The sequence below is a fragment of the Cucurbita pepo genome, chromosome 4 (genome assembly GCF_057944985.1).
Source record: "Cucurbita pepo subsp. pepo isolate OVF chromosome 4, ASM5794498v1, whole genome shotgun sequence".
NCBI lineage: Eukaryota > Viridiplantae > Streptophyta > Magnoliopsida > Cucurbitales > Cucurbitaceae > Cucurbita > Cucurbita pepo.
The window spans coordinates 1,727,340-1,748,903 of record NC_141801.1 but is presented as its reverse complement, the minus strand read 5'-3'; the positions used below and the strand labels follow the sequence as shown (position 1 = coordinate 1,748,903).

Sequence of the window (21,564 nt, the reverse complement as noted above, 5' to 3'; positions counted from 1 at the left end):
CTGGACAGAAAATGTGCTTTAACCAAATCTCTATCTTACTAGTACACACAGCTTAAATGAATGCCCCGCTTCTTAACTAAAATCTGTGCTGATTTTCAAATCACATGCCTTCCATTGTAGAGTTTGAGCATTCAAACTGTCTTTCTAGGTGATGAACAGGTAGTGCAACTTTATATATAGCTTTGTTGCCTTTGCAAACTGCAAAGAATCATTTGGTTCCCAAGTTTCAGAGATGGGAAAGGGAAATGGAGCACTAGGAGCTTCCAAGGGAAAGGCTAACCCTGGCAGAGCATCAATTCTGGCTCTTGGGAAGGCCTTCCCTCCCCAACTTGTCCTTCAAGACTACCTGGTTGATAGCTATTTCAAGGATACGAGCTGCGATGATCTAGACCTCAAGCGGAAGCTCACTCGACTCTGTAATTTTATACCTTTTTTGTTACTCGGGGGTGTGCAGAGATTCTAAAATCGAAATAAGATTTCATATTTCATTGATCTGAAAGAACTTGGATAGAACTTCTAAGATGATTTCAGAAATTTATAAGTTCACTTAATCATTCTAAGATGATTTTACATACCTGAGATTGACCTTTAGTTGAAGCTGATAGATGCCAGCGGTTGTTAAAATTGTTCCTCTTTAACGGAATTAACTGTCATCTTCTAATGGCAATCCACAGGCAAGACAACATCAGTCAAAACTAGATACGTGGTGATGTCGGAAGAGATCTTGAAGAAGCACCCAGAGCTGGCAATGGAAGGCCAAGCAACCATAAAGCAAAGACTGGAGATCTGCAACAAAGCTGTGACAGACATGGCCATTGAAGCCTCACAAGCTGCTATTAAGAACTGGGGAAGGCCACTTTCAGACATTACCCATCTAGTCTATGTCTCTTCAAGTGAAGCTCGCCTGCCTGGTGGTGATCTCTTCCTAGCAAGAGGCCTTGGACTCAGCCCTCACACCCAACGGCTCATGCTTTACTTCATGGGTTGCTCTGGAGGCGTGGCAGGCCTTAGAGTCGCCAAAGACTTGGCTGAAAACAATCCCGGAAGCCGAGTTCTGCTTGTCACCTCTGAAACCACCATTATTGGGTAACTTTTCAACGCCCCCAAAAGCTCATACACCATTTGTTCTCAGAATTTAAACATAAACATCAATTTCTTTACAGCTACAAGCCACCAAGTGCCCATCGTCCATACGATCTGGTAGGCGTGGCGCTATTTGGGGATGGTGCTGGGGCAATGCTAATTGGCGCGGACCCTGTTTTGGCCATTGAACGGCCACTCTTTGAGCTGCACACCGCAACCCAGAAATTCATTCCAAACACCCAGAACGTAATCGATGGGAGAATGTCAGAGGAGGGTATTAGCTTCACAATAGCAAGAGAACTTCCTCAAATAATCGAAGATAACATCGAAAGTTTCTGTGAGACATTTCTTCAAACAGTTGGGCTGCACGAGAAAGAATACAACAAAATCTTCTGGGCAGTACATCCAGGTGGGCCAGCGATACTGAATAAGCTAGAGAAGAGACTCGAATTGTTACCTGAGAAGCTGAAGGCGAGCCGGCGAGCTGTGATGGACTATGGAAATGCGAGCAGTAACACAATCGTGTATGTGTTGGAATACAAGGTGGATGAGAGCTTGAAGACGAAGATGGGTGGTGGGGAAATTGAGGAATGGGGATTGATTCTGGCGTTTGGACCTGGGATTTCGTTTGAAGGGATTCTGGCGAGGAATCTGTCCGTGTGAGGAGCATATTTCTGGCCTCGATTATCAGTATGAAATTTCGATTTCTGCTATACATTGCTTTCAGAAAGGTTAATGGAATCGGTTGTTTGTGTGTTGTGTTGCTCTGATTTCGTTTTGGCAATCCCAGAACGAGGCAGGAAATTGGGATTTGTTTAGTTTCTTCAATCTCTTTCTTGTTTCTTCCTTGCCTCACCATCTGCTTTGCTCCGACAAAACTTCGAACTTGGAATGTTCATCCTCACTTATGAGTCATTTATCTGACCTATTTTTAATGCACACTCATTAGCTTGGTGACAAGAGCTTTAAGCTCTTGTTGTCTCAACGCATCGTTAGCTGGGTGACAGGAGTTCGGGATAAGTTGTTATGACTTGGTGGTATAGTGAGCTCTTTCTCTAGATTAAGCTTTGGTCATTGTTTTTTTATCTCCAGAGACTGTCTGATCTACACTCTTAGCATCTAGAAACAGTTCCATCTAGAAACAGTTCCAACAACTACCTTTCAACACGGAGATCTCGAAAAGTTACATGAAATTTAAGAAAAAAAAAAACTCATTCAATTTAGTTATTGAGTTCAAAATCCTAACAACTACCTTTCAACACGGAGATCTCGAAAAGTTACATGAAATTTAAGAAAAAAAAAAAAACTCATTCAATTTAGTTATTGAGTTCAAAATCCTAACCCCTCGAGAGGTGCAGGACAAACGATTTCAAAGCGGACTCAAGTTTTCGTGATCCGCTACCAAACTTATTCCTTCCAATTTAACGGACATTCTCAACATTATGTCTTGAAGAGGACTCGAACCTCTCATTATGCCTTGAAGAGGACTCGAACCTCCGCACACTTTAGCACGAGATGTCGAGTCTCGCAAGTGAAGTTTAAGTTTGAACTTTGAGGTGTCACAACTTCACTGAACTAAACTATGTAACATTCTAACATTCTTAAACTTCGTGTAATTGAGATCTACATGTTGGAATATTTGTTCGACCCTTCAACCTAGAAATAGTCACGACAATGAAGATGTGACATCGATACTCAAACAATATCGAGATGAGAGAGTCGAGGGAGAACAAAAGAACAGAGAGGAGAGAGAAAAAGAAGACATGAATGAGAGAGAATTTTTGTTGTAAGGGCACAAACAAAGTTTCATTCCTAAAAAAGGTCAAAATATAATGTTTCAAAGAGTATATTATAATAAGTTTCTCAGAAACAACCAACGGTAGAATATAACATGTTTCTCCTAAAAGCAAGAAGAGAGTTATAAAAAGCACTAATAAAGCTAAGAAGAGAGCACTAACAAGTCCATGAATGTGACCTTTTCATTAATGGCTTCATCTGCTTGTCTTCCTCCAGAGACACCATGCCTGCATGCGACGGGTCTTCCAGCATCATCTTCGCTACTAAATAACCTGCAATCGACCACGTCTGAAACTTCCTTGCCTGTTTCCCGATGTATCGCCCGAGTTTCCCGTCGTAATATTCAGGCCAGCTGTCTTTCAGTAGCCTGGTTTCAGCTAGTTCGATTGCACGTCTTGCAATCTGGGGTCGCCCGGTTTTGATACATGCAGCTGTTAGAAGCCATAGGAGAACTGCAAGAATTGCAGCAATGTCATCGTCAATGTCTGTTCTAGTGCAAAAGTCAGGAGATTCAACTTGTAACAGTCAAAGCCTACCACTAACAGATATTGTTCACTTTGACCCGTTACGTATCGCCGTCAGCCTCACGGTTTCAAAACGAGTATGCTAGGGAGAGGTTTCCGCACCCTTACAAGGAATGTTTCGTTCTCCTCTCCAACCAATGTGGGATCTCACAATCCACCCCTCTTGGGGACCCAGCGTCCTCGCTGGGCCCGATGTCTGGTTCTGATACCATTTGTAACAGCCCAAGCCCACCGCTAGTAGATATTGTCCGCTTTGGCCCGATACATATTGCCATCAGCCTCACAGTTTTAAAACGCATATGATAGAGATTTCCACACCCTTGTAAGAAATGCTTCGTTCCCTCTCCAATTGATGTGGGATCTCACAATCCACTCCCTTTAGGGGGCCAGCGTCCTCGCTGGCACACCGCCCAATGTCTAGCTCTGATACCATTTGTAACAACCCACGCCCACCGCTATCAGAAAGTGTTCGCTTTGGCCCGTTATGTATCATCGTCAGCCTCACGGTTTTAAAACGCGTCTGTTAGAGAGAGGTTTCCACACCCTTATAAGGAATGCTCCGTCCCCCTCTCCTAAGACTACAATGATTTGAAAATTTTCTATAGAATCTACTTGTCATAACGTAAAAGTCTCCTAAACGAATGCGCAAGTACACACTCTAAAGTCGAAAACAGAAACAATGGGAACTAACAAACGTGTCAACTACCTAGTCAAGAACCATGTTTTCTTTTTACCACACCACAAATACAGGGTTTTGGATCCGATCCCACGATCTCTTAAGAAAAGTAGAGGTGCATACCTGGCCAAGAACCACCATTGTGGTAACTCCATCTCGTATTTTTCGGATCACACCCGGTTATAATCCGCCACTCATGGCTTTCAATGGCAGGGTAACAAACCTTTACCGGCATTTCTCCGACCAGTTCTTCCCACCGTGATTCAATAAGGTCCATAATAGCAGTGGACTGTTCTGGTGTTGCCAAGGCAGAAAGAATAGCAATGCAGTTGCCCAAGCAAAACCAGCGGAAGTCCATTCTTGCAGGGCTGACGTTTCCAATAAAGTAACCACCATGAATTGGCATGAAGTCGAAAATCCATTCGGGAAGAGAATCGGGTATTACGTTGAACTTGTTCAAAGCAGTGTGAGAGTATTCTTCAGTTTTATATCGATATATATCATTTAGTTGCTTTAGGTCTAGCCAAAAGTAAGTTCTCATGTGATAGCTCAAGGCAAGAAGTCGTTTTGTTATTCTTTCGATAAAGTCCTTCCCCTCGTGATCGTGCTTTAGCAAAAGCAAAGCACACCTTAAAGCCATAAAGAAAAGAGCTTGAATTTCAATTGGGTAGCCATATACACCCTGAAACCAATAATAAAAGCAATAAGACATAAGAGATGAATGAATAATAATCATGATTTCGACTCGAGAATGCACAGTGCATATAGCTCATTTTGTTATGCAACCTATTAGGACACAATAAAGCAAGATACTCATGGTAGATAAAGACTGATAAGGTTGTCTTTGATGAAGCCTTTTGTCTCCCACAAAGAAGGAAAAAGAGAAGGTACATCACAGTGTAACACCGCTATTAGATATTGTCCTCTTTGGGCTTTCCCTTTTGGGCTTCCAGTCAAGGATTTAAAACGCGTCTGCTAGGAAGAGGTTTCCACACCCTTATAAGGAATGCTTAATTCCCCTCTCCAACAAATGTGGAATCTCATAATCCACCCCTCTTGGGAGCCCAGCGTCCTAGCTGGCACACTATCTGGTGTCTCGCTCTGATACCATTTGTAACAGCTCAAATCCACCACTAGTAGATATTGTCCGCTGTGGCCCGTTACGTATCACCATCAATCTCACGGTTTTAAAACGCGTCTGCTAGGAAGAGGTTTCCACACCCTTATAAGGAATGCTTCATTCCCCTCTCCAACCGAGGTGGAATCTCATAATCCACCCCTCTTGGGAGCCTAGCGTCCTAGTTGGCATACTGCCCGGTGTCTAGCTTTGATACCATTTGTAACAGCCCAAGCCCACCATTAGTAGATATTGTCCGCTGTGGCCCGTTACGTATCACCATCAGCCTCACGGTTTTAAAACGCGTCTACTAGGGAGAGGTTTCCACACCCTTATAAGAAATGTTTCGTTCTCCTCTCCAACTGATGTGGGATCTCACACATAACAAAGTCGGCCTAGATAATTTTCGGTTTAAATCTTATTTTGAAACAGATCTGAAAATTGAAAACCAAAATGGATTTAAACCATAATTTTAACAACATGTGATCATTCCATTCACAGAATCCAATATCTCAAACTGTCTCCCTAGTGAATTCCAGAACTCAAGCATTAATTGTTAGTTTCATCATTATGTTTATAAAGGGCAAGGTTGAAAGAAACGCACCATTCGTCTATCAATCATGCAGCATCCATCGGCACAGAGAAGGGTAGGGAACGTGTCGAACCCTTCGGAAAGACAGAGACTCAAAATAAGGCGCATTCCCTTTTGACATTCTGGTAGTTCAGCCAAGGAAGAGTCACCAGTGGACTTCGTGTATGCTCGTAGCAATATAATCCACCAGAATCCGGAGTCAACTGGAGCAACTCTTCCTATTGCACTCTCTCCAAAATCTGCAATTAAAGTTTCAGAATTCCTCACTGGATCATGAAGTACTTTGAAACTAGCAGGCATCACCCCTTCTCCAAGCTGAAACCTGTCGATCTTTTTCTCCCACGACTGAAGCCGTAGCGTCTTTAAAATGAAGTTTTTTACAATCTCAGGCTCCCCATTCATTAGAAAAGCAAATGCGCTTGGGACAAAGTCTCTCACGAACACCTATGAACAAAGAAGTTATTTGTGTGTCGGGCTCTCAATTCAGATCAATATAAGTTCTGGTATGAACGATTAATCAACTAGAAGCACCGAGACAGATTCAAGACACAAACATGACAAGATATAGATCATTTCAAAAGGTTTTTAATACATATGAAGACATTAATACGCATTTACTATAATACATATCACTTGTATACATTAGAACCGGTTTTGCTCTAAAATTTTGTTATAGTTTATGATGTTTATGCATAGATGATACAATGCTTTATCTTGAAAATATTCAAGCTTGATCCAAGCCAAATCGTAAATTCTGTAAATGATTAAACATCTTAATGCAAAAGGAAATTTCAAGTCAATAATGCTTAAGCATTTAGACATGTTTCACTCTAGACATGTTCCGAGGTATTCGAGACGTATTTATTGTGTTTACAACTGTTCGGCGCATGTCAGACAAATTTCGGAGTATCAGATACAAACATGTTGTCCAAATTGAAGTATCCATGCTTCACGGGTACGAGAACGAAACATTCTAAACCCATCCAAATGATTAACGAGCAAGATTAAACACAACCAAACAGGGATTGAACATGGAATGCAAGTAATTATTGATGCAGTGTTCTTACTTGATCATAATTAAGATTTTCTTCAGTACTGTCCAAAGCAGCAATAGTACCAACTGGTTGGCCACGAAAATGGACCAACGAACGCCTCAAAGCATCCCAAGCTTCGGCCACCATAGGATGCTGCTCGAATCCAATCTGGGATCTTGGAGTATTGAAATCCGATCTTCTACCAGGAGATGGAGTTTGATCATAATTGTCTATCAATCGAGTAAAGTTCTCCGAAGAAACTCTCGAAGATAAGCGTGGGGAGAAACCAATCGCCAAGTCCGCTAGCGATCTTTCATCAAATGATCTCTGTCTCTCCATGTTCAATGGCCTTGGCCTATCCAATAGCTTGGAAAACGCACTTTCTTCAATCTGACTAATATTGTGTAACGTATCGTTGTTTTTAACACTCCCATTCTGGGTCGGATTCGACGAAGAAATCGACATTTCTAGACAACCTAAACTCTCTGCAAATTCACATTCATCGTTTCATCAACCGCAAGAGAGCGATTTCTCAAGGTAACAGAGATTGGATTAAAAACAGAGCATCAAAATCATAAACCCCAAATGCAAACAGATTAAGAACAATCCCCATCAAAGCAATAGCTTGGAAAACTCACTTTCTTCAATCTCATTAACATTGTGTAACATATCGTTGTTTTTAACACTCCCATTCCGAGTCGGATTCGACGAAGAAATCGACATTTCTACACAACCTAAACTCTCCGCAAATTTCCCATTCATGGTTTCATCAATCGCAAGAGAACAGAGATTTGATTAAAAACAGAGCATCAAAATCATAAACACCAAATGCAAACAGATTAAGAACAATCCCCATCAAAACAACAACAGCTACATTACATCAAGAAACACAAGAACTCACCAGCGAATTTCTCAGACTCTCATGGAAAATACAAGCTCCATGCAAGGCTGCAAACACAAAAACGAGTTAGAAATGGAAAAATTTGCAAAAAACAGGAAGTGGGTATTCAGGAATAAGGAAAACAAGAGCGACCCATCAACAATGGCGGAGAGAAACACGAGAAAAAAGGTGAAAAAGGGGCGATGGAGACGGGTGTGTGAAGATCAACAAGAATGGAGGGAGTCGGTTTTGAGGGGGCAGAGGAAAATAGGGGTTTGTTAGGGCACGTGTACGGTTTGAATGATCCAAGGTGGGCAATGATTTGATTATGGCTACTCTTTTCCAACCTTTTTTTCCCCTTAATTTGTTTACGGTTTCAGAAATTTCTGTTTGAGTTGAGAAACAGATGGAAATTTGTGGAAGGTTGAAGACGCGTTTATGGTGATAATTGAAACAACCCATTTTGATTATACGACCCCTCGTCTTCACCTGTTTAATGAACTCACCTCTAACAAATTGCTTATATTGTTCATCTATCATTCAACACTTCCCAAATATAACTAATTTCTTAATTATATTTTTTCATCTTACACTAAACATGTTCACACCAGACCGATCGGTCACGTTCTTCATTTTTTTCATAAAATTTTATTTATTCTAGTTGAAATATTCACCGGAATCAGGTATTTTAGTTTGATGTGTATGTATTTGAATTTATATACGAAAAGTGAGGTGGGGCGGGGACGAGAAACATAATCCCCACTTCGGATCTCGTTTAGGTAATAATGAGAAATCTCTCTCCATTACTCTCTATTACCTTGAAATTTCTCGAGTTTCCATATTTTTTTTTTGGCTAAGTTTTATGAGCCCGCTTAGCCGCTCTATGGAACCCACTTTGATTTTTCTTGCATGTTTGAGGGGTTCATTCGAAACAAATTCGATGAACTCTTATGGTGTCGCCAAACATTTTCGAAAGTTAACCTGAAACAAGCTCGATAAACTCTAATGGTGTAGGATTTCAATGACTCATAAAGTCTCGAAATCTCTGAAGAGGTAGGGCCATTTGTACGGTCTCAATAACTCATTATAATCATTTAGTTCAAAATTTAAATAATTATATAATTTTTTATATCAAAATATTCCATCGGAATTAGTCATATGTAATTAGTAAAAATATTCGTAAATTTTGTATTTTTTTAATATATATATATATATATAAATTTTCAAATGTTTTAATAAATTCAAAAAAAAAAAATATTATTACCGAGGATGAAAGTCCCAAAACTCCATTAGTACGGGGCCTTCTCGACAAACACAGAGCAGAGCCATAAGAGGTTAGACTCAAAGTGAACAATATCATACCATTGTAGAGAGTATCTCTTTGAGTATTTATTATTATTATTATTATTATTTTGCCAAATTAAAAATATATTTTAAATATTGAAAATTTGAATTAATTTATAAAAAAAAAACAAACAAAAATTAAATAAATTGCTATTAAGGAAGCTAAACTAGATTTAAAAAATATAAACCCTTAATTAAGTGATGCATTGTATCGTGCAGACGTGTCGTTAAATTTTAGAATTAAAAAAAAAATCAACGGGTTACGGAAAAAGTAGATCAACGGTCAAGATTGACTCAATCACCGACCACCACATGGCTCCCCATACATTGCCCCACACTGAACCGTACCTCTAGTCTTCCTCCCGCTATAAATTCACTGGACTAAACTCCCTTTACTCTCCATCTCCAATTCTCAAACTCTCAAGAAGAAATCCCCAAATCAATGAGCAATTACAGAAGCAGAACCACCGCAGATTCAATTCTCGACTCTCTCTCCCTCAACCCTCTGCCGTATCCCGTCCTCCTCCTCCTCGCCGTCGTCTTCATCTTCCTCGGCGCCTCCTGGTGGCTCTCCTACGAGTCCGCCGTTGAGGCCGCTGAGGATCAAATCAACTGGATTCTCTTCGCTACGCCGGTCCTCCTCATCATCCTTGCCCGAATCCTCTCCTCCGTCGATCCGAGCTACTTTTCTTCCTCGCCTTGGGACCGCCGCCGAAGAACGCACCACCTCCCTGCCGAGGGAAGTTCGCCGTGGGGCGTCGCTGCGTTGATCGTGCTGCTGCTTGTTCTCGTGCAGTTCCAGTCCTCGTTCCGTGAGAGCTGGTCCATATAGAAACCTTATGTATATAGAAATGGCGTACGCGACCGCTCCTCTGCAGTGGAGCGCGTTGCGGTTGATTTGATTTCATAAAAGGTATGTTTCCGTTGATCTAACTTTTTGCAAAAGGAAATCCGTGTTTATATATACAGTGGATGTATGTTGTATTATTGGATGGAAATCTTATCAGTTGGCCTTGGTTTTAGTGCTTGAATGAAGATGAAGATGAAGATGAACTGTTTTCGTTTATCAAATAAATATAAATACTCGTAGATTTTCATTCCTGTAATTTGTGAATCACTTTGAAGCTCTGAATAGAACAGATCACTTGTTTTCTTCACCATAAGCGCTTAGTTTCCTTGGAAATTAATTTGAATAATTTTCTTTTTAGAACAAACAAACATATATACACATTTGACGTTCGATCTCTTCTCTAATGTTGAATTCAAAAACAAAAAGAAACAAATAATTAGATTACTTGTAACAGTGATCATTGTGATTACTTTTGTATTCTTGTTTAATTTATTTTGTAGAAAAAAAAAAACCTTCCTATTGAAGCATTTTTAAATTACTTTTGTTGAGAGTTTCCATGTTTTTGGAGAAAGTCAATTGATTGACGATTTAAAAAATAAAAAAAGAAATAGTGAATTTAATAAATTAAAGGCGTCCGGAAGTTTAGGGAGAAAAAAAAGAGGAGAAACTTGATCTTAAAATCTGGCCGTTGATCGCGGTTTGATCAAGTAATTGGAAAGAGTAAAACACCGTACTTCAAATTTGAATTCCTAATTGAACGTAGAGGTCTATTCATATCCGCTAATGCGTGGACCAATCATCTTTTGCCAAACCTTTGGAGGGAAGCCAAGTGATAGGGTTTTTTTTTTGGGGGGGGATAAATTTCATTTAAAATTAATTTAGAGAAAAATATTATTTAATTTTTGCCCTTACTTTGATGTTTAAAGTTTAGTTTAGAGAGGATTTTACATTTTTATTCTTGAATTTATACTTACTTTTGATCCTAATGTTAATTTTCCATTTGATTGATTTATATATTATGATGTGTAATTTTTTAATTAATTTTAATAGTGATTAAATGTAACCTTTTGAAATATGTCACGAGTGTCATATTTTGAGATCTAAAACTAAATGGTATTAGATGAACACGAAGATCTATACCCTTTGTTTGATACTTTAGTCACTTGTTGATTATGCATTCGAGGTTTACAATACTTTGTTCGACATTTGAGAATTTTATTGACATGACTAAGTTTAGAGCATGACTTTGATACTTTAGTCACTTATTGTCTATGCCTTCGAGGCTCACGATGCTTTATTCGACATTTGAGAATTCTATTGACATGATTAAGTTTAGAGCATGACTTTGAAACTTTAGTCACTTGTTGTCTATGCCTTCGAAGCTCACAATATTTTGTTCGACATTTGAGAATTCTATTGACATACTAAGTTTAGGGCATGACTTTGATACTTTAGTCACTTGTTGTCTACTTTGTTTGACATTTGAGAATTCTATTGACATGACTAAGTTTAGAGCATGACTTTGATACTTTAATCACTTGTTGTCTATGTCTTCGAGGCTCACGATGCTTTATTCGACATTTGAGAATTCTATTGACATGATTAAGTTTAGAGCATGACTTTGATACTTTAGTCACTTGTTGTCTATGCCTTTGAGGCTCACAATATTTTCTTCGACATTTGAGGATTATATTGACATGACTAAGTTTAGGAGATGACTCTAATACCATGTTAGATGAACATGACTCTTTACAATGGTACGATATTGTCTACTTTGAGTGTCTGACCTTCCCTAAAAGGTCTCATACTAATGAAGATAGTATTCCTTGATTAAATCATGATCATTCCCTAAATTAACGGAACTTTCATCCAACTGAAACTGTTAAACAATCAAACTATTAAGACGAAACTTGTCCATTAATTCTTCAAAAAAAAAAAAAAAAAAAAAAATTTGTTTGTCGTCTCATTATTTGACTTATTGGGAAAAAGAAGTGGTTGAAATTGCAAAGAAATCTTGAATCTAAATTAATAGAGTCCAAGAATTATGAAAAGCAATATAAAATGTTTGATTGATTGATTCACACTCCAACACCATTATGATCCATCAATTGCATTAAATGAGTGTGATGTACCAAAGTTTGTATTTAATTATTAGGAGTGCTCATGTGAGGACAAACTTTACATATTGGTGCCAATTTCTAATTATTTCTCACATTTATATTATTTTAAAACTTTACATATGGGTGCCAATTTCAAAAGTTTGTATTTTTATTTTAATAATGACACACTTTGTCTTATTTTTTCAAATAAAAAAAAAATTGAATTAATAAATAAATATTTCATTCTGACATTTTGAATATTTTTTTAGAAAGTATATGAGTAAGGATACGACATATTGATTTATAGAGATAGTATTCACTATTAGAAAGGGAAGGTAGGGATGCATTAGAATGTCGGGACCATCAAATATTCGAATCCAAATTTTGAATCTCGATCAAAATTCTAGATATGGGACATTAAAGAACATGAACAATATCTTACCTAGTGAGACGAAGAGAAGATTTATAATATAAAATATTTTGGTTGAAGTCGTAAAAATAAAATCAATTACAAAATAAATAAAAATGAGTTTTTCCTTAAATTTAAAGACTTCGTAACCAAATTAACATTAAGACTCTAACAAGGACTCTAGACTTTAAACGGTTCCATTTCATTTTTGAATTTTGAAATTCGTTAAAAAATATATAATGAGATGAAGTTATTGTCACACATATAAATTGCGGCGATAAATAATTTTGACAAATTGAATTAAAGGGTAGTTTTTGTTATTATTTATTTTAATGAAATATATATATATTTTTACAATTTCAAATTTTAAAATTATTGTGTGAGTTTCATATTAGTTGGAGAAGGGAAGAAAACATTCATTATAAAGATGTGGAAATATCTCTTAGTAGACACGTTTTAAAATTGTGAGAACAGGCTAAAGCGGACAATATTTACTAGTGGTAGACTTGTGCTGTTATAAATAATATCAGAGTCAGATACGTGGTCGTGTGCTAGTGAGGAAGCTGGACATCTAAAGGGGTAGAGGATGTTGGACCTCAAAGGTAATGTATCGTGAGATCCCACGTTATTCCTTATAACGGTACGAAAACCTCTCTTTACCCGTTTCAAAACGGGTGCTAAAGATTCCTACTTAATAAAAAAAAAAAAAAAAAAAAAAATATATATATAGAACTTAAACATTTTAAAATTAAGAGTTAATTTGTATAATTAAATAGAAAAGAAAAAAAAGAAAAGAAAAAGGGAAATTAGAGAAACGTGTAGCAATTTGGGGAAGGCGGGTTCTCCCTCCCAAATAAAGGTCGCTAATGGATCCCCAAATCCCAACCTTAACCCTCCAAAATTGAAGCTTGGTCGTCTCTCCGATCGAAGTTTCAACTCTCAATCTACGCTCTCCGTTTGATTCGCCATGAACACCTTCAGAGTTTTCTTCCTCGCCATTCTTCTTCTTGCCTCTCCATTTCTCCGAGGTTCGCTCTTTTTTTTTTTCAATCTTAGATCTACACGTTTCTCCATCGCTTGGGTCTTGCGGATTCTTCTTTTGGAATTGCCTTGCATGGTTTTCGATCGGGATTTTCTGGTCTAATGCGGTCTAGGTCTTTGACTTTTTCTTGGTTTGATTGTTTCTCTTGTGGGTTCCGATCAGATTATTCATTTTATATTGGATCGCGTCACTTTCCTATTAGTATTTTGTTCTTTTTTCTCTGGTTTTGATGGTCAAATGATAATTCGTTTAAGAAGTACTGTTACAATGCTGGGAATCATCATCAAGTTGTTTATCTGTTGCCATTACTGAAATTACATCCCCCTCCTCTCTTCCGAGAATTATAAATTGATTGTCGCCATTTTTTAAGTCATAATCCCCAGCGAATTTGTTTTCATTGAATTTACTAGTAATTCGATTGTTCATTCTATGTAGAAGACCAAAGCATGCAATTTTGTCTTTCATTGAATGCATTGAATTTCGTTGTTCTAGCGGATCATTTTACTCTGTTGTTTATTTGCTTAACAGTTGCCACTTGTCAATCGGACTCCGAGGGCGAACCATCTCAGGTTGTTGAAGAAGCTAGTGATCTGGGAGTTGTGGGTGAAGAAGATTCTCAGGATTTTGGGGATGTGATCTTCGGTTCAGCTCCAGGAGTTAATACTGTCTGCGTTTTTCCAAAAAATAGTGCACGCAGTAAGTGTTCAACTAGATTCAGGATTTGGTTACATTTTTTTTACTTCTTTGATAAGAGTGACATACTTTTATGATATCTATAATTTACATTGAAGTTCATGCCTTCCATTGCAGTAGTGCAAGCTGGTGCAGAGACCCAACTACTCGCAGGAGTGAAAAATGATGGTAACTAACTTTAATCTGCTAAACCTTTGGACCCTTACATCTCCTATCAACAATCACAGGCATCTTTGAACTCAAAGATGGCCTCTTCTGATTGATATTGTTGCACCTGATGGCCAGTCTTTTTCTATTAATCTGTAATTTTTTTTATTGCTGTTAATTGTTTTGTTATTATTTATGTTTGTTCTCTGTTGGAAACGTGGGTTTTCATCTGAATTTATTTTCCTGACTGTATTACATTCACTTCTTTTGATTGAGTTTTGTTAAATGTGTCAGTCACGCTTGAATGTAATAGGAAAGCTACTAAGGCCAGCATTGATTAAACCTTTTATCGCTTATCAATGATGCAAAATCTTATAGGTCAATAATTTCCTCGACTGTTATTTGTTAATCCAGGGGAATCAAGCTTGAATATTATAGCTATTAAGGCCAGCGTTCACTACACTTTTGATCATCGTGTGTTGATTCAAAATCTTACTGGACAGGTAATCCCAGCCTGACATATGATTATTAAATAGAGTTGCTGTATGATCTCAAATTGTTTTCTTTTTCTTTTCCTCCAATATTTAATGAATACAAGCATAGACTGCATGGTACAAACATTTGATTTGTCTATGTTTCAATCTCAATCAGTTGAATGTGAATTTTGGAGAGGATACTGTTTGTGTTGGGCAGGTTGAGTTTCACTCACTAATATGTTTATGAAATACGTTATGCCTTTTATTTGAAAGTTACGAGTTCCGATTCTTACTCCTTGAAGAAGGCATCTTGACTGCCTAGACTTCCTCTAGTTTGGCCCTTTGTAGGTTGGACATCATTAGTTTAGTTGAATGGAAGGAATATCATGTTTTCTTCTAATGTATGTTTAGTCATTTATCTTTCTTCTTTTTTCTAATAAGTAAATTTCTTCTTTTTCAAATCTTGTCTCGTGCAAACTTTCTACAGAAAAATGTTCCTATTACTATTTCTGCAATATATTTTGTATCTCAATGTCAATTGTTATCATGCTATTCTTGGTTTGGTTCATGTCTGTTGATTGACTATTCTTACAGTCAAGATAATATTACATAATTTAAAAATGAAGTTCAACATCCTCTCTCTCTCTCTCTCTCTCTCTCTCTCTCTCTCTCTCTCTCTATATATATATATATATATATATATATATATATTTAATTTGGTATTTTGAGTACAAGCTTATTTTTCTTTCATTATAAATCCCCGCTATGAACTTCCAGTAATATTTGTGCTTTTCTTAACTCAGCTTCTCTTCACAATAACTTCAGCTTGGTATTTTTAACTTACATGATCTTCCTTGTTGTACTTGTAGGTTTTCCACAATGCAACGGTGCCCCCTTCTACCCAAGCTTCTTACCCATATGCATTTGCTGTCAGCAAGTTTTTGCAGGTTCGTTCATAATCATTATTATAGCAGTTCCTCGTCCCCATGATATGAATTTTCAGTTTATAAAATTACTATCTGCTTATCCTCATCAGTTTTAAAGTTCTATTAATTGAGGAAATGAAAACACCTTAATATATTCCTCATGTGCAGCCTGGAAACTTTGATCTAGTGGGCACCATATATTATGAGATAGACCAGAATGCATACCAAAGCATCTTCTATAACGGTACTATTGACGTCATTGAAGCTAGTGGTTTCATCAGCATTGAGACTGTGTTTTTAGTCACTCTTGGAATTGCACTTCTCGTTATGCTTGGCTTATGGATTCATGGTCTAGTACAGCAAAAGCTGTCCAAGGTATAGATCTTTCTGGTCTTTATTTGATGATGACCTTGTTTTCTAATAGTGGATCTTGCCTTATTTATATTCTTTTACCTCTTATTAGCTGCTGGTACATCAATGTTGGACTATTGTCCCGGCATTGGGAGTATTTTTCAACAAACATGTTATTACTTTGTTTGTGACTTGATATATATCTGAACTGGTCTTTTACAAGTATTTAACTGTAGCCTTTCTTTTATTATTAACCATGGTCCCGGTCGTCATACTGAAACTTCTCACCTTAATATTTGGAGTATGAGAATGGTGGAGCTGCAAAATGTTAATCTTTATCTAATTTAATCATTTTCTAGATATATGAATGATTTTGGCATAAAATTCTATGCAATTCCTTGAATGTGTCAGAAACCCAAGAGGGCTGCTTCCAAGGTTGAAGTGGGAACAAAAACCGTTGATACCTCGATGGATGAATGGCTTCAGGTTTGTACTTGTTCACGGAATTCATAAATGTCTAAAGAAAATCTGGAAACTGCTGCTGATATATTTTGTAATCTTATCTCCTCTGATCCCTAGGGAACTGCATACACTCAATCCTCATCAAGCAAGTCAAAGAAGAAGAATTAAAAAGGACTAGTCTCCATCCCAGTTTGCATAGTACACTGACAATGTGCAGATTCCAGTAACTCACGTTAGGCAGTTGAAGATTTGAGGAGAGAGTCAAAGTTGACTAGTTTTTGTAAGTTAGGTGCGTTAAACAACCCTTCCTTGCCAGTGTAGCATGTCAGGGAATTGTTTCTTAATGTCGATCTAAATTAAGTCCGCAATGATACAGTTTTCTGAATCTAGAGAATTTTCCTTGGAGCATATGATTATCAAAGTTGAAACTTTCTTAACTTTCCTTGGAACCCCTTTTTTGTATTAGTCACAATCCTTGCCTTGTTGGATCATCGATGTCGTGGCCCGTGGGCTGTGCAGGTTACCAATTCTCTTTGAAATCATTTACCTCTACATCATGGGAAAGTTTCTGCTCCTTACACATCTCGATGTCGAATGGCTTCCTATAAAACTGTTAATTTGCTTGATATCAGTTTCTCCCTCATTAAATTGCCCCATGTGAGGTCTTGGCTAGTAGCTTTCATGCTTTCATATATATGATTTTATAAGGAGACAAATGGAGACTTGATTTAATTGCTTAAGAGTTGGGTAAAGACTCTTAAATTAGCCAGCAAGATGGTAGTCAATGAGATTGGGTCTCCCATTTGTCTATCTGGATTTTCTTGTTTTTTATTTTTTAGTTTTCAAGGACGATAATATCTGGCCTATTTATATGGAACTTGTCGACGCCCTTCGGTTCGATTATATTCATAAAATATCATCAACTGCAAATGCTACCTTATCAAACCTCCAACTGTAATGTTGTAGGCGCTCCATTAATGCCTTTCTTTTCACAATCTTGGGTTGTAAAAAGATGAGGAGAAGGATAAACCATCCTGACTTGATCTGATGGTAAGAACAGAGAGCTAATCTGTTATTTTTAGATGTCTTTGACATAGCGGATTCGAATTGTGATTGATTGCTGAAGAAAATGTTTAGGAGGATTTGGATGCCATTTGTTCCATGACTTATGACTTACTTGACCAGGAAGAACTGTTTGTGGATTTTAGATGATCTTACCGTAGCATTCGTCTTTGTACTTCACATATGCATGAACATCCCTAGCTAAATTTTATACCCCAAAACTTCCGATCATGCTCGAGTTTTTTGTTTTCCTTAGTATATGTGATAATAGTACCTGTTGTGGATCTCCCCTGTTCTTATTAGAGGAGAGAACTCGGATCATATGATTCTCTTTACAGATCTTTGAGAAGTGCCATTGTGAGGGAGTAATGCATAGAACATGCCTGAGTCTAACCTTGTATAAGAAAAATATTATTTCTCTTGTCGGTATCGACCATTAGAAGTACCGATCGATCATCGCACCTTTGCCCTTTCATTAAATCGTTTCTTGTGATTCATCCCTTTTATACTATTACAAGTCTATTCTTGAACCTAACTCACTTATTACACAAGCCCTTAGGTTCACATGTTACCAACTTTACACCTTGTAAGGATAGAAATGCCTCTTGAGTTCTCTTGTTTGCATCATACAAATCATTGATTTTCCTTTCGACGACGTCTACCCCTAGCCACCCGTGAACAAACTTTGAATATAATCATAGAAATGAGACTACAAACACAATCTCGTTCGACCCAAAATTGGCCATACTCAACTACAAATCTCTAGAACAGACAAGGACTTAGCATAGAGTAGATATTGTTTACCTGGTTTAAATTATCCATGATAGGTTTGTATCCTCCCCTCCGCTCGAGCCTCTAACGAAAACATCTAGTATAGGAAAGTAAAAATATTCCGAAAGAGAAAAAACAGGAAAATTAAATGCATACCAACATTTGAAGAACTTAAAAGATTAATCTCAATTATGAGCATTATTTTCTTGGTAGATGAGTAAGTAGCAGAGTAGCTGAAGTTATTGAATGCCATGCCAATGTGCCAATCAGCAAACTAAATCACCCAAAAGTTTGGACCCCAATATCATAACTCTACCGTCGGTGCTTACCTTCTGATCTTCTCCTTCAAATTCCTATAAAAATGATCCATTTGGGTTCACTGTCTTGCACTTTCAGTTCCCTCTTCATTCCTCCATGCAGAGCCCTTCTGTCTGTTTCTTTTTCTGGTTCTTCTTCCTTTTTGCTGCAACTTTCTGCCATGGCAGCGACTTGACAACCGTTGAGGTTGTCGGGGTCGGAGAATGTGCAGACTGCCACAAGAACAACATTAAAACCACTCATGCCTTCACAGGTTTAGTTTCTCATCTCATTTACTCAATTCATTTAAGTTTGATTCTTTTTAAATGTTATGAACTTGAATGAATAATCCAATGCAGGGCTTCGTGTCAGCGTCGACTGCAAGCTGAAGGATGGAAGCTTTGAAAGAAAAGGGTTTGCAGAGCTTAATGAAGAAGGGAAGTTCAAAGTGTTGCTTCCAATGGAGGCTTTGAAAGATGGAAAGTTGAAGGGTAAGTGCTTTGCTCAGCTTCATAGTGCTTCTTCTACTCCTTGTTCATCTCCTGATGGCTTGGAATCCTCCATGATTGTGTTGAAATCCAATGGTAATGGAAAACATACATTTGGTTTGTCTGGTGCGCTTAAGTTTGAAAGTGGAACTTGTGTTTCTGCCTTCTTTTGGCATTATCATCATCCTCCTTTGCCTCCTATTGTCTTCCCTCCTCATCCTCCATTGTTTGGTCATCCATATTTCCCTCCTTACCATCACAAATTCTTCCCTCCACCCACCCCGGAAGAGCCACCCGTCCCCGAAAAGCCTCCACCGGTTTATGAGCCTCCCCCAGTTCCCAAAAACCCTCCTCCGGTCAATGAGAAGCCTCCGCCGGTCTATGAAAAGCCTCCTCCGGTCTATGAAAAGCCCCCACCGGTTTACAAGCCAAAACCGAAAAAGCCAAAAAAGCCAAAAAAGCCGAAACCACCAGTCTACGAGCCAAAACCTCCAGTCAACGAGCCAAAACCACCAAAGCCACCAGTCAATGAGCCAAAACCACCAAAACCACCCGTTTACGTGCCTAAACCACCCGTTTACGTGCCTAAACCACCCGTTTACGTGCCAAAACCACCCGTTTACGTGCCAAAACCACCAACACCAGTCTACAAGCATCCATTTTACAAGATTCTTCCTCCAATTTCAAAGCTTCCTCCATGTCCACCAGTTCCTAAGGTCATCCCTGTTATCCCTCCAAAGTACTTATCCCACCCCAAGTTTGGCAAGAAGTTTCCTCCTCTTCATCCTCCTGTTCCACACCCTTAGGAGAAATATATCTGCAAGAATAAGTTCATGAGTGCTATATATTAAGTTCATATATATGTTTGAATTGGTTGCCATTTGTTAGTAGTAAGGAAGCTGCTTGGTGTCATATTTTATATATTAGCTTCAAACTTTGTTGTTGATGTAATAAAGTCTTCAAGTGGAGATCACAAGAAGAAACATATTTAGAGGGAAAGAGAGAGTATATTGTGGAGTTTGTGTTTATAATTTGTTTTGTGTTGTAAAAGTGACATCAAATTGGTTGGTTGTGGTCTTTGATCCATGTATTCAATATAAAGCTACGAGATCGATGTATTCAAAATATATAAAACGTTGGTATGAACTTTTAAATATGTAGATAAAAACCGTCTACTATAACAGCTCAGATCTACCGCTAGCAGATATTGTCTTCTTTGGGCTTCCTTTCAAGGCTTTAAAACGCGTTTGCCAGCGGAAACTTGTTCTCCTCCCCAATCAATGTGGGACATCACAATCCACGCTATTAGGGGAAGGTTTCCACACCCTTATAAATGGTGATTTGTTCTCCTCCCCATCAACCAATGTGGGACATCACAATCCACCCCCTGAGCCCCAGTGTCCTTACGGGCACACCGCCTCGTGTCTACCCTCCTTCGGGGAACAGCGAGAAGGTTGGCACATCATCCGGTTTCTAGCTCTGATACCATTTGTAACGGCCCAGATCCATCACAGGTAGATATCGTCCTCTTCGGACTTTCCCTTTCGAGCTTCCCTTCAAAGTCTTAAAACGCGTCTGCTAGGAGAAGGTTTCCACACCCTTATAAATGGTGATTTGTTCGAGAAGGTTTCCACACCCTTATAAATGGTGATTTGTTCGAGAAGGTTTCCACACCCTTATAAATGGTGATTTGTTCTCCTTCCCCGCCAATGTCCAATACTACAGAAACATCAATATTGCAAAAATAGAGTAATAGTAATGAGAGCACGAAGGAACGATACTATCATCCTCGTCCCTATCCTATAAATCTTTAGTTAGGAATAAGGTCTCACGAACAAGAAAAAATCTTAATTTTTTTATTCTTTTTATCTTTAATAATTTTTATTAAAAGTTAATTAAAAATCTCGATCGAAAAGTTATTATATATATAAAATATCTTTTGAAACATTTTATTATTTTATTTTATTAAACTTATGTACATCATATACGAGTCAGACCTTTCTATGTGGCACATGTTAACTATCTTCGTTTCGTGGGAATCTAAAAATAATCTCCAATGTCATGCTTGGTCACATTTTAGATGTCCTCCGAGAACCCGATCCCCTGTACACCTTTTTCATCTATATGTGTGTATATATATATTTGCTAATAAGAACATAACTTAGGGGCAAAATATATATATATTTAATTTCAAATATTAACCTCTAACATATAGTAAGCATTAAATATAAAATTTCATGAAAATTAAAGTTAGAAATAAAAAATATATATATTGATGAGGCCAAGTATCATATTTTCACACCCTATGTTTTTTTTTTAAATAATTTTATTTATTTAAATTTTGTAAAAAAGCATTATTCCTCTCTATTTATTGCTTTTAAAAATAGAAAGAAAATAAAAAATAAAATAAAAAATCCCTTCTTTTATGGATACCAAATGATGGC

The 21,564-nt window shown here is 37.8% G+C and overlaps 5 protein-coding genes across 7 annotated transcripts; 4 read left to right on the top strand and 1 right to left on the bottom strand.

Annotated features, from left to right (window-relative positions):
* The first annotated feature begins 232 nt into the window (after positions 1 to 232).
* LOC111792546 (type III polyketide synthase B-like) lies at positions 233 to 1,998 on the top strand. Its single transcript, XM_023674062.2, has 3 exons — positions 233 to 416; positions 675 to 1,086; positions 1,164 to 1,998. Exons 1-3 carry the CDS (start codon positions 233 to 235, stop codon positions 1,744 to 1,746), a joined length of 1,179 nt encoding a protein of 392 aa, XP_023529830.2. The 3' UTR covers positions 1,747 to 1,998.
* Positions 1,999 to 2,851: 853 nt separating this feature from the next.
* Positions 2,852 to 8,160, bottom strand: A/N-INVB (Plant neutral invertase family protein). 2 transcript variants are annotated; one of them, XM_023673886.2, is made up of 6 exons: positions 7,857 to 8,160; positions 7,725 to 7,771; positions 6,857 to 7,308; positions 5,802 to 6,233; positions 4,204 to 4,762; positions 2,852 to 3,332 (listed from the first exon to the last, which is right to left on the bottom strand). In XM_023673886.2, exons 3-6 carry the CDS (start codon positions 7,286 to 7,288, stop codon positions 3,037 to 3,039), a joined length of 1,719 nt encoding a protein of 572 aa, XP_023529654.1. In that variant the 5' UTR covers positions 7,289 to 7,308; positions 7,725 to 7,771; positions 7,857 to 8,160; the 3' UTR covers positions 2,852 to 3,036. The 2 variants fall into 2 exon arrangements, with proteins under 2 accessions (XP_023529654.1, XP_023529653.1); XM_023673885.2 differs by having other exon boundaries at positions 7,725 to 8,160.
* Positions 8,161 to 9,470: 1,310 nt separating this feature from the next.
* On the top strand, positions 9,471 to 10,204 carry LOC147792765 (uncharacterized). Its single transcript, XM_087123010.1, has one exon. The coding sequence runs from the start codon at positions 9,490 to 9,492 to the stop codon at positions 9,877 to 9,879; it is 390 nt and encodes a 129-aa protein (XP_086979136.1). The 5' UTR covers positions 9,471 to 9,489; the 3' UTR covers positions 9,880 to 10,204.
* Positions 10,205 to 13,220: 3,016 nt separating this feature from the next.
* On the top strand, positions 13,221 to 16,939 carry LOC111792497 (translocon-associated protein subunit alpha). Of its 2 annotated transcripts, XM_023674004.2 has the most exons (8): positions 13,225 to 13,433; positions 13,976 to 14,143; positions 14,258 to 14,308; positions 14,702 to 14,790; positions 15,633 to 15,710; positions 15,858 to 16,064; positions 16,452 to 16,526; positions 16,620 to 16,939. In XM_023674004.2, exons 1-8 carry the CDS (start codon positions 13,373 to 13,375, stop codon positions 16,668 to 16,670), a joined length of 780 nt encoding a protein of 259 aa, XP_023529772.1. In that variant the 5' UTR covers positions 13,225 to 13,372; the 3' UTR covers positions 16,671 to 16,939. The 2 variants fall into 2 exon arrangements, with proteins under 2 accessions (XP_086979109.1, XP_023529772.1); XM_087122983.1 differs by lacking the exons at positions 16,452 to 16,526; positions 16,620 to 16,939 and adding an exon at positions 16,153 to 16,378 and having other exon boundaries at positions 13,221 to 13,433.
* A 1,774-nt stretch (positions 16,940 to 18,713) lies between these two features.
* LOC111792475 (uncharacterized) lies at positions 18,714 to 20,276 on the top strand. Its single transcript, XM_023673978.2, has 2 exons — positions 18,714 to 18,906; positions 18,992 to 20,276. The coding sequence occupies exons 1-2, from the start codon at positions 18,750 to 18,752 to the stop codon at positions 19,924 to 19,926; spliced, it is 1,092 nt and encodes a 363-aa protein (XP_023529746.2). The 5' UTR covers positions 18,714 to 18,749; the 3' UTR covers positions 19,927 to 20,276.
* The last annotated feature ends 1,288 nt before the right edge of the window (positions 20,277 to 21,564 follow it).

Bases quoted from the DNA above. Each gene is read 5' to 3' on its own strand.
- LOC111792546 (XM_023674062.2), top strand. From the start codon at position 233: ATGGGAAAGGGAAATGGAGCACTAGGAGCTTCCAAGGGAAAGGCTAAC. The intron at 417-674 runs GTAATTTTATAC...GGCAATCCACAG, and splicing joins GCGGAAGCTCACTCGACTCT to GCAAGACAACATCAGTCAAA. The intron at 1,087-1,163 runs GTAACTTTTCAA...ATTTCTTTACAG, and splicing joins TCTGAAACCACCATTATTGG to CTACAAGCCACCAAGTGCCC.
- A/N-INVB (XM_023673885.2), bottom strand. From the start codon at position 7,288: ATGTCGATTTCTTCGTCGAATCCGACCCAGAATGGGAGTGTTAAAAAC. The intron at 6,234-6,856 runs GTAAGAACACTG...CTTTGTTCATAG, and splicing joins AAAATCTTAATTATGATCAA to GTGTTCGTGAGAGACTTTGT. The intron at 4,763-5,801 runs GTGCGTTTCTTT...TATTGGTTTCAG, and splicing joins GCATGATTGATAGACGAATG to GGTGTATATGGCTACCCAAT.
- LOC147792765 (XM_087123010.1), top strand. From the start codon at position 9,490: ATGAGCAATTACAGAAGCAGAACCACCGCAGATTCAATTCTCGACTCT.
- LOC111792497 (XM_023674004.2), top strand. From the start codon at position 13,373: ATGAACACCTTCAGAGTTTTCTTCCTCGCCATTCTTCTTCTTGCCTCT. The intron at 14,309-14,701 runs GTAACTAACTTT...TTGTTAATCCAG, and splicing joins CGCAGGAGTGAAAAATGATG to GGGAATCAAGCTTGAATATT. The intron at 16,065-16,451 runs GTATAGATCTTT...TGAATGTGTCAG, and splicing joins TACAGCAAAAGCTGTCCAAG to AAACCCAAGAGGGCTGCTTC.
- LOC111792475 (XM_023673978.2), top strand. From the start codon at position 18,750: ATGCAGAGCCCTTCTGTCTGTTTCTTTTTCTGGTTCTTCTTCCTTTTT. The intron at 18,907-18,991 runs GTTTAGTTTCTC...AATCCAATGCAG, and splicing joins AACCACTCATGCCTTCACAG to GGCTTCGTGTCAGCGTCGAC.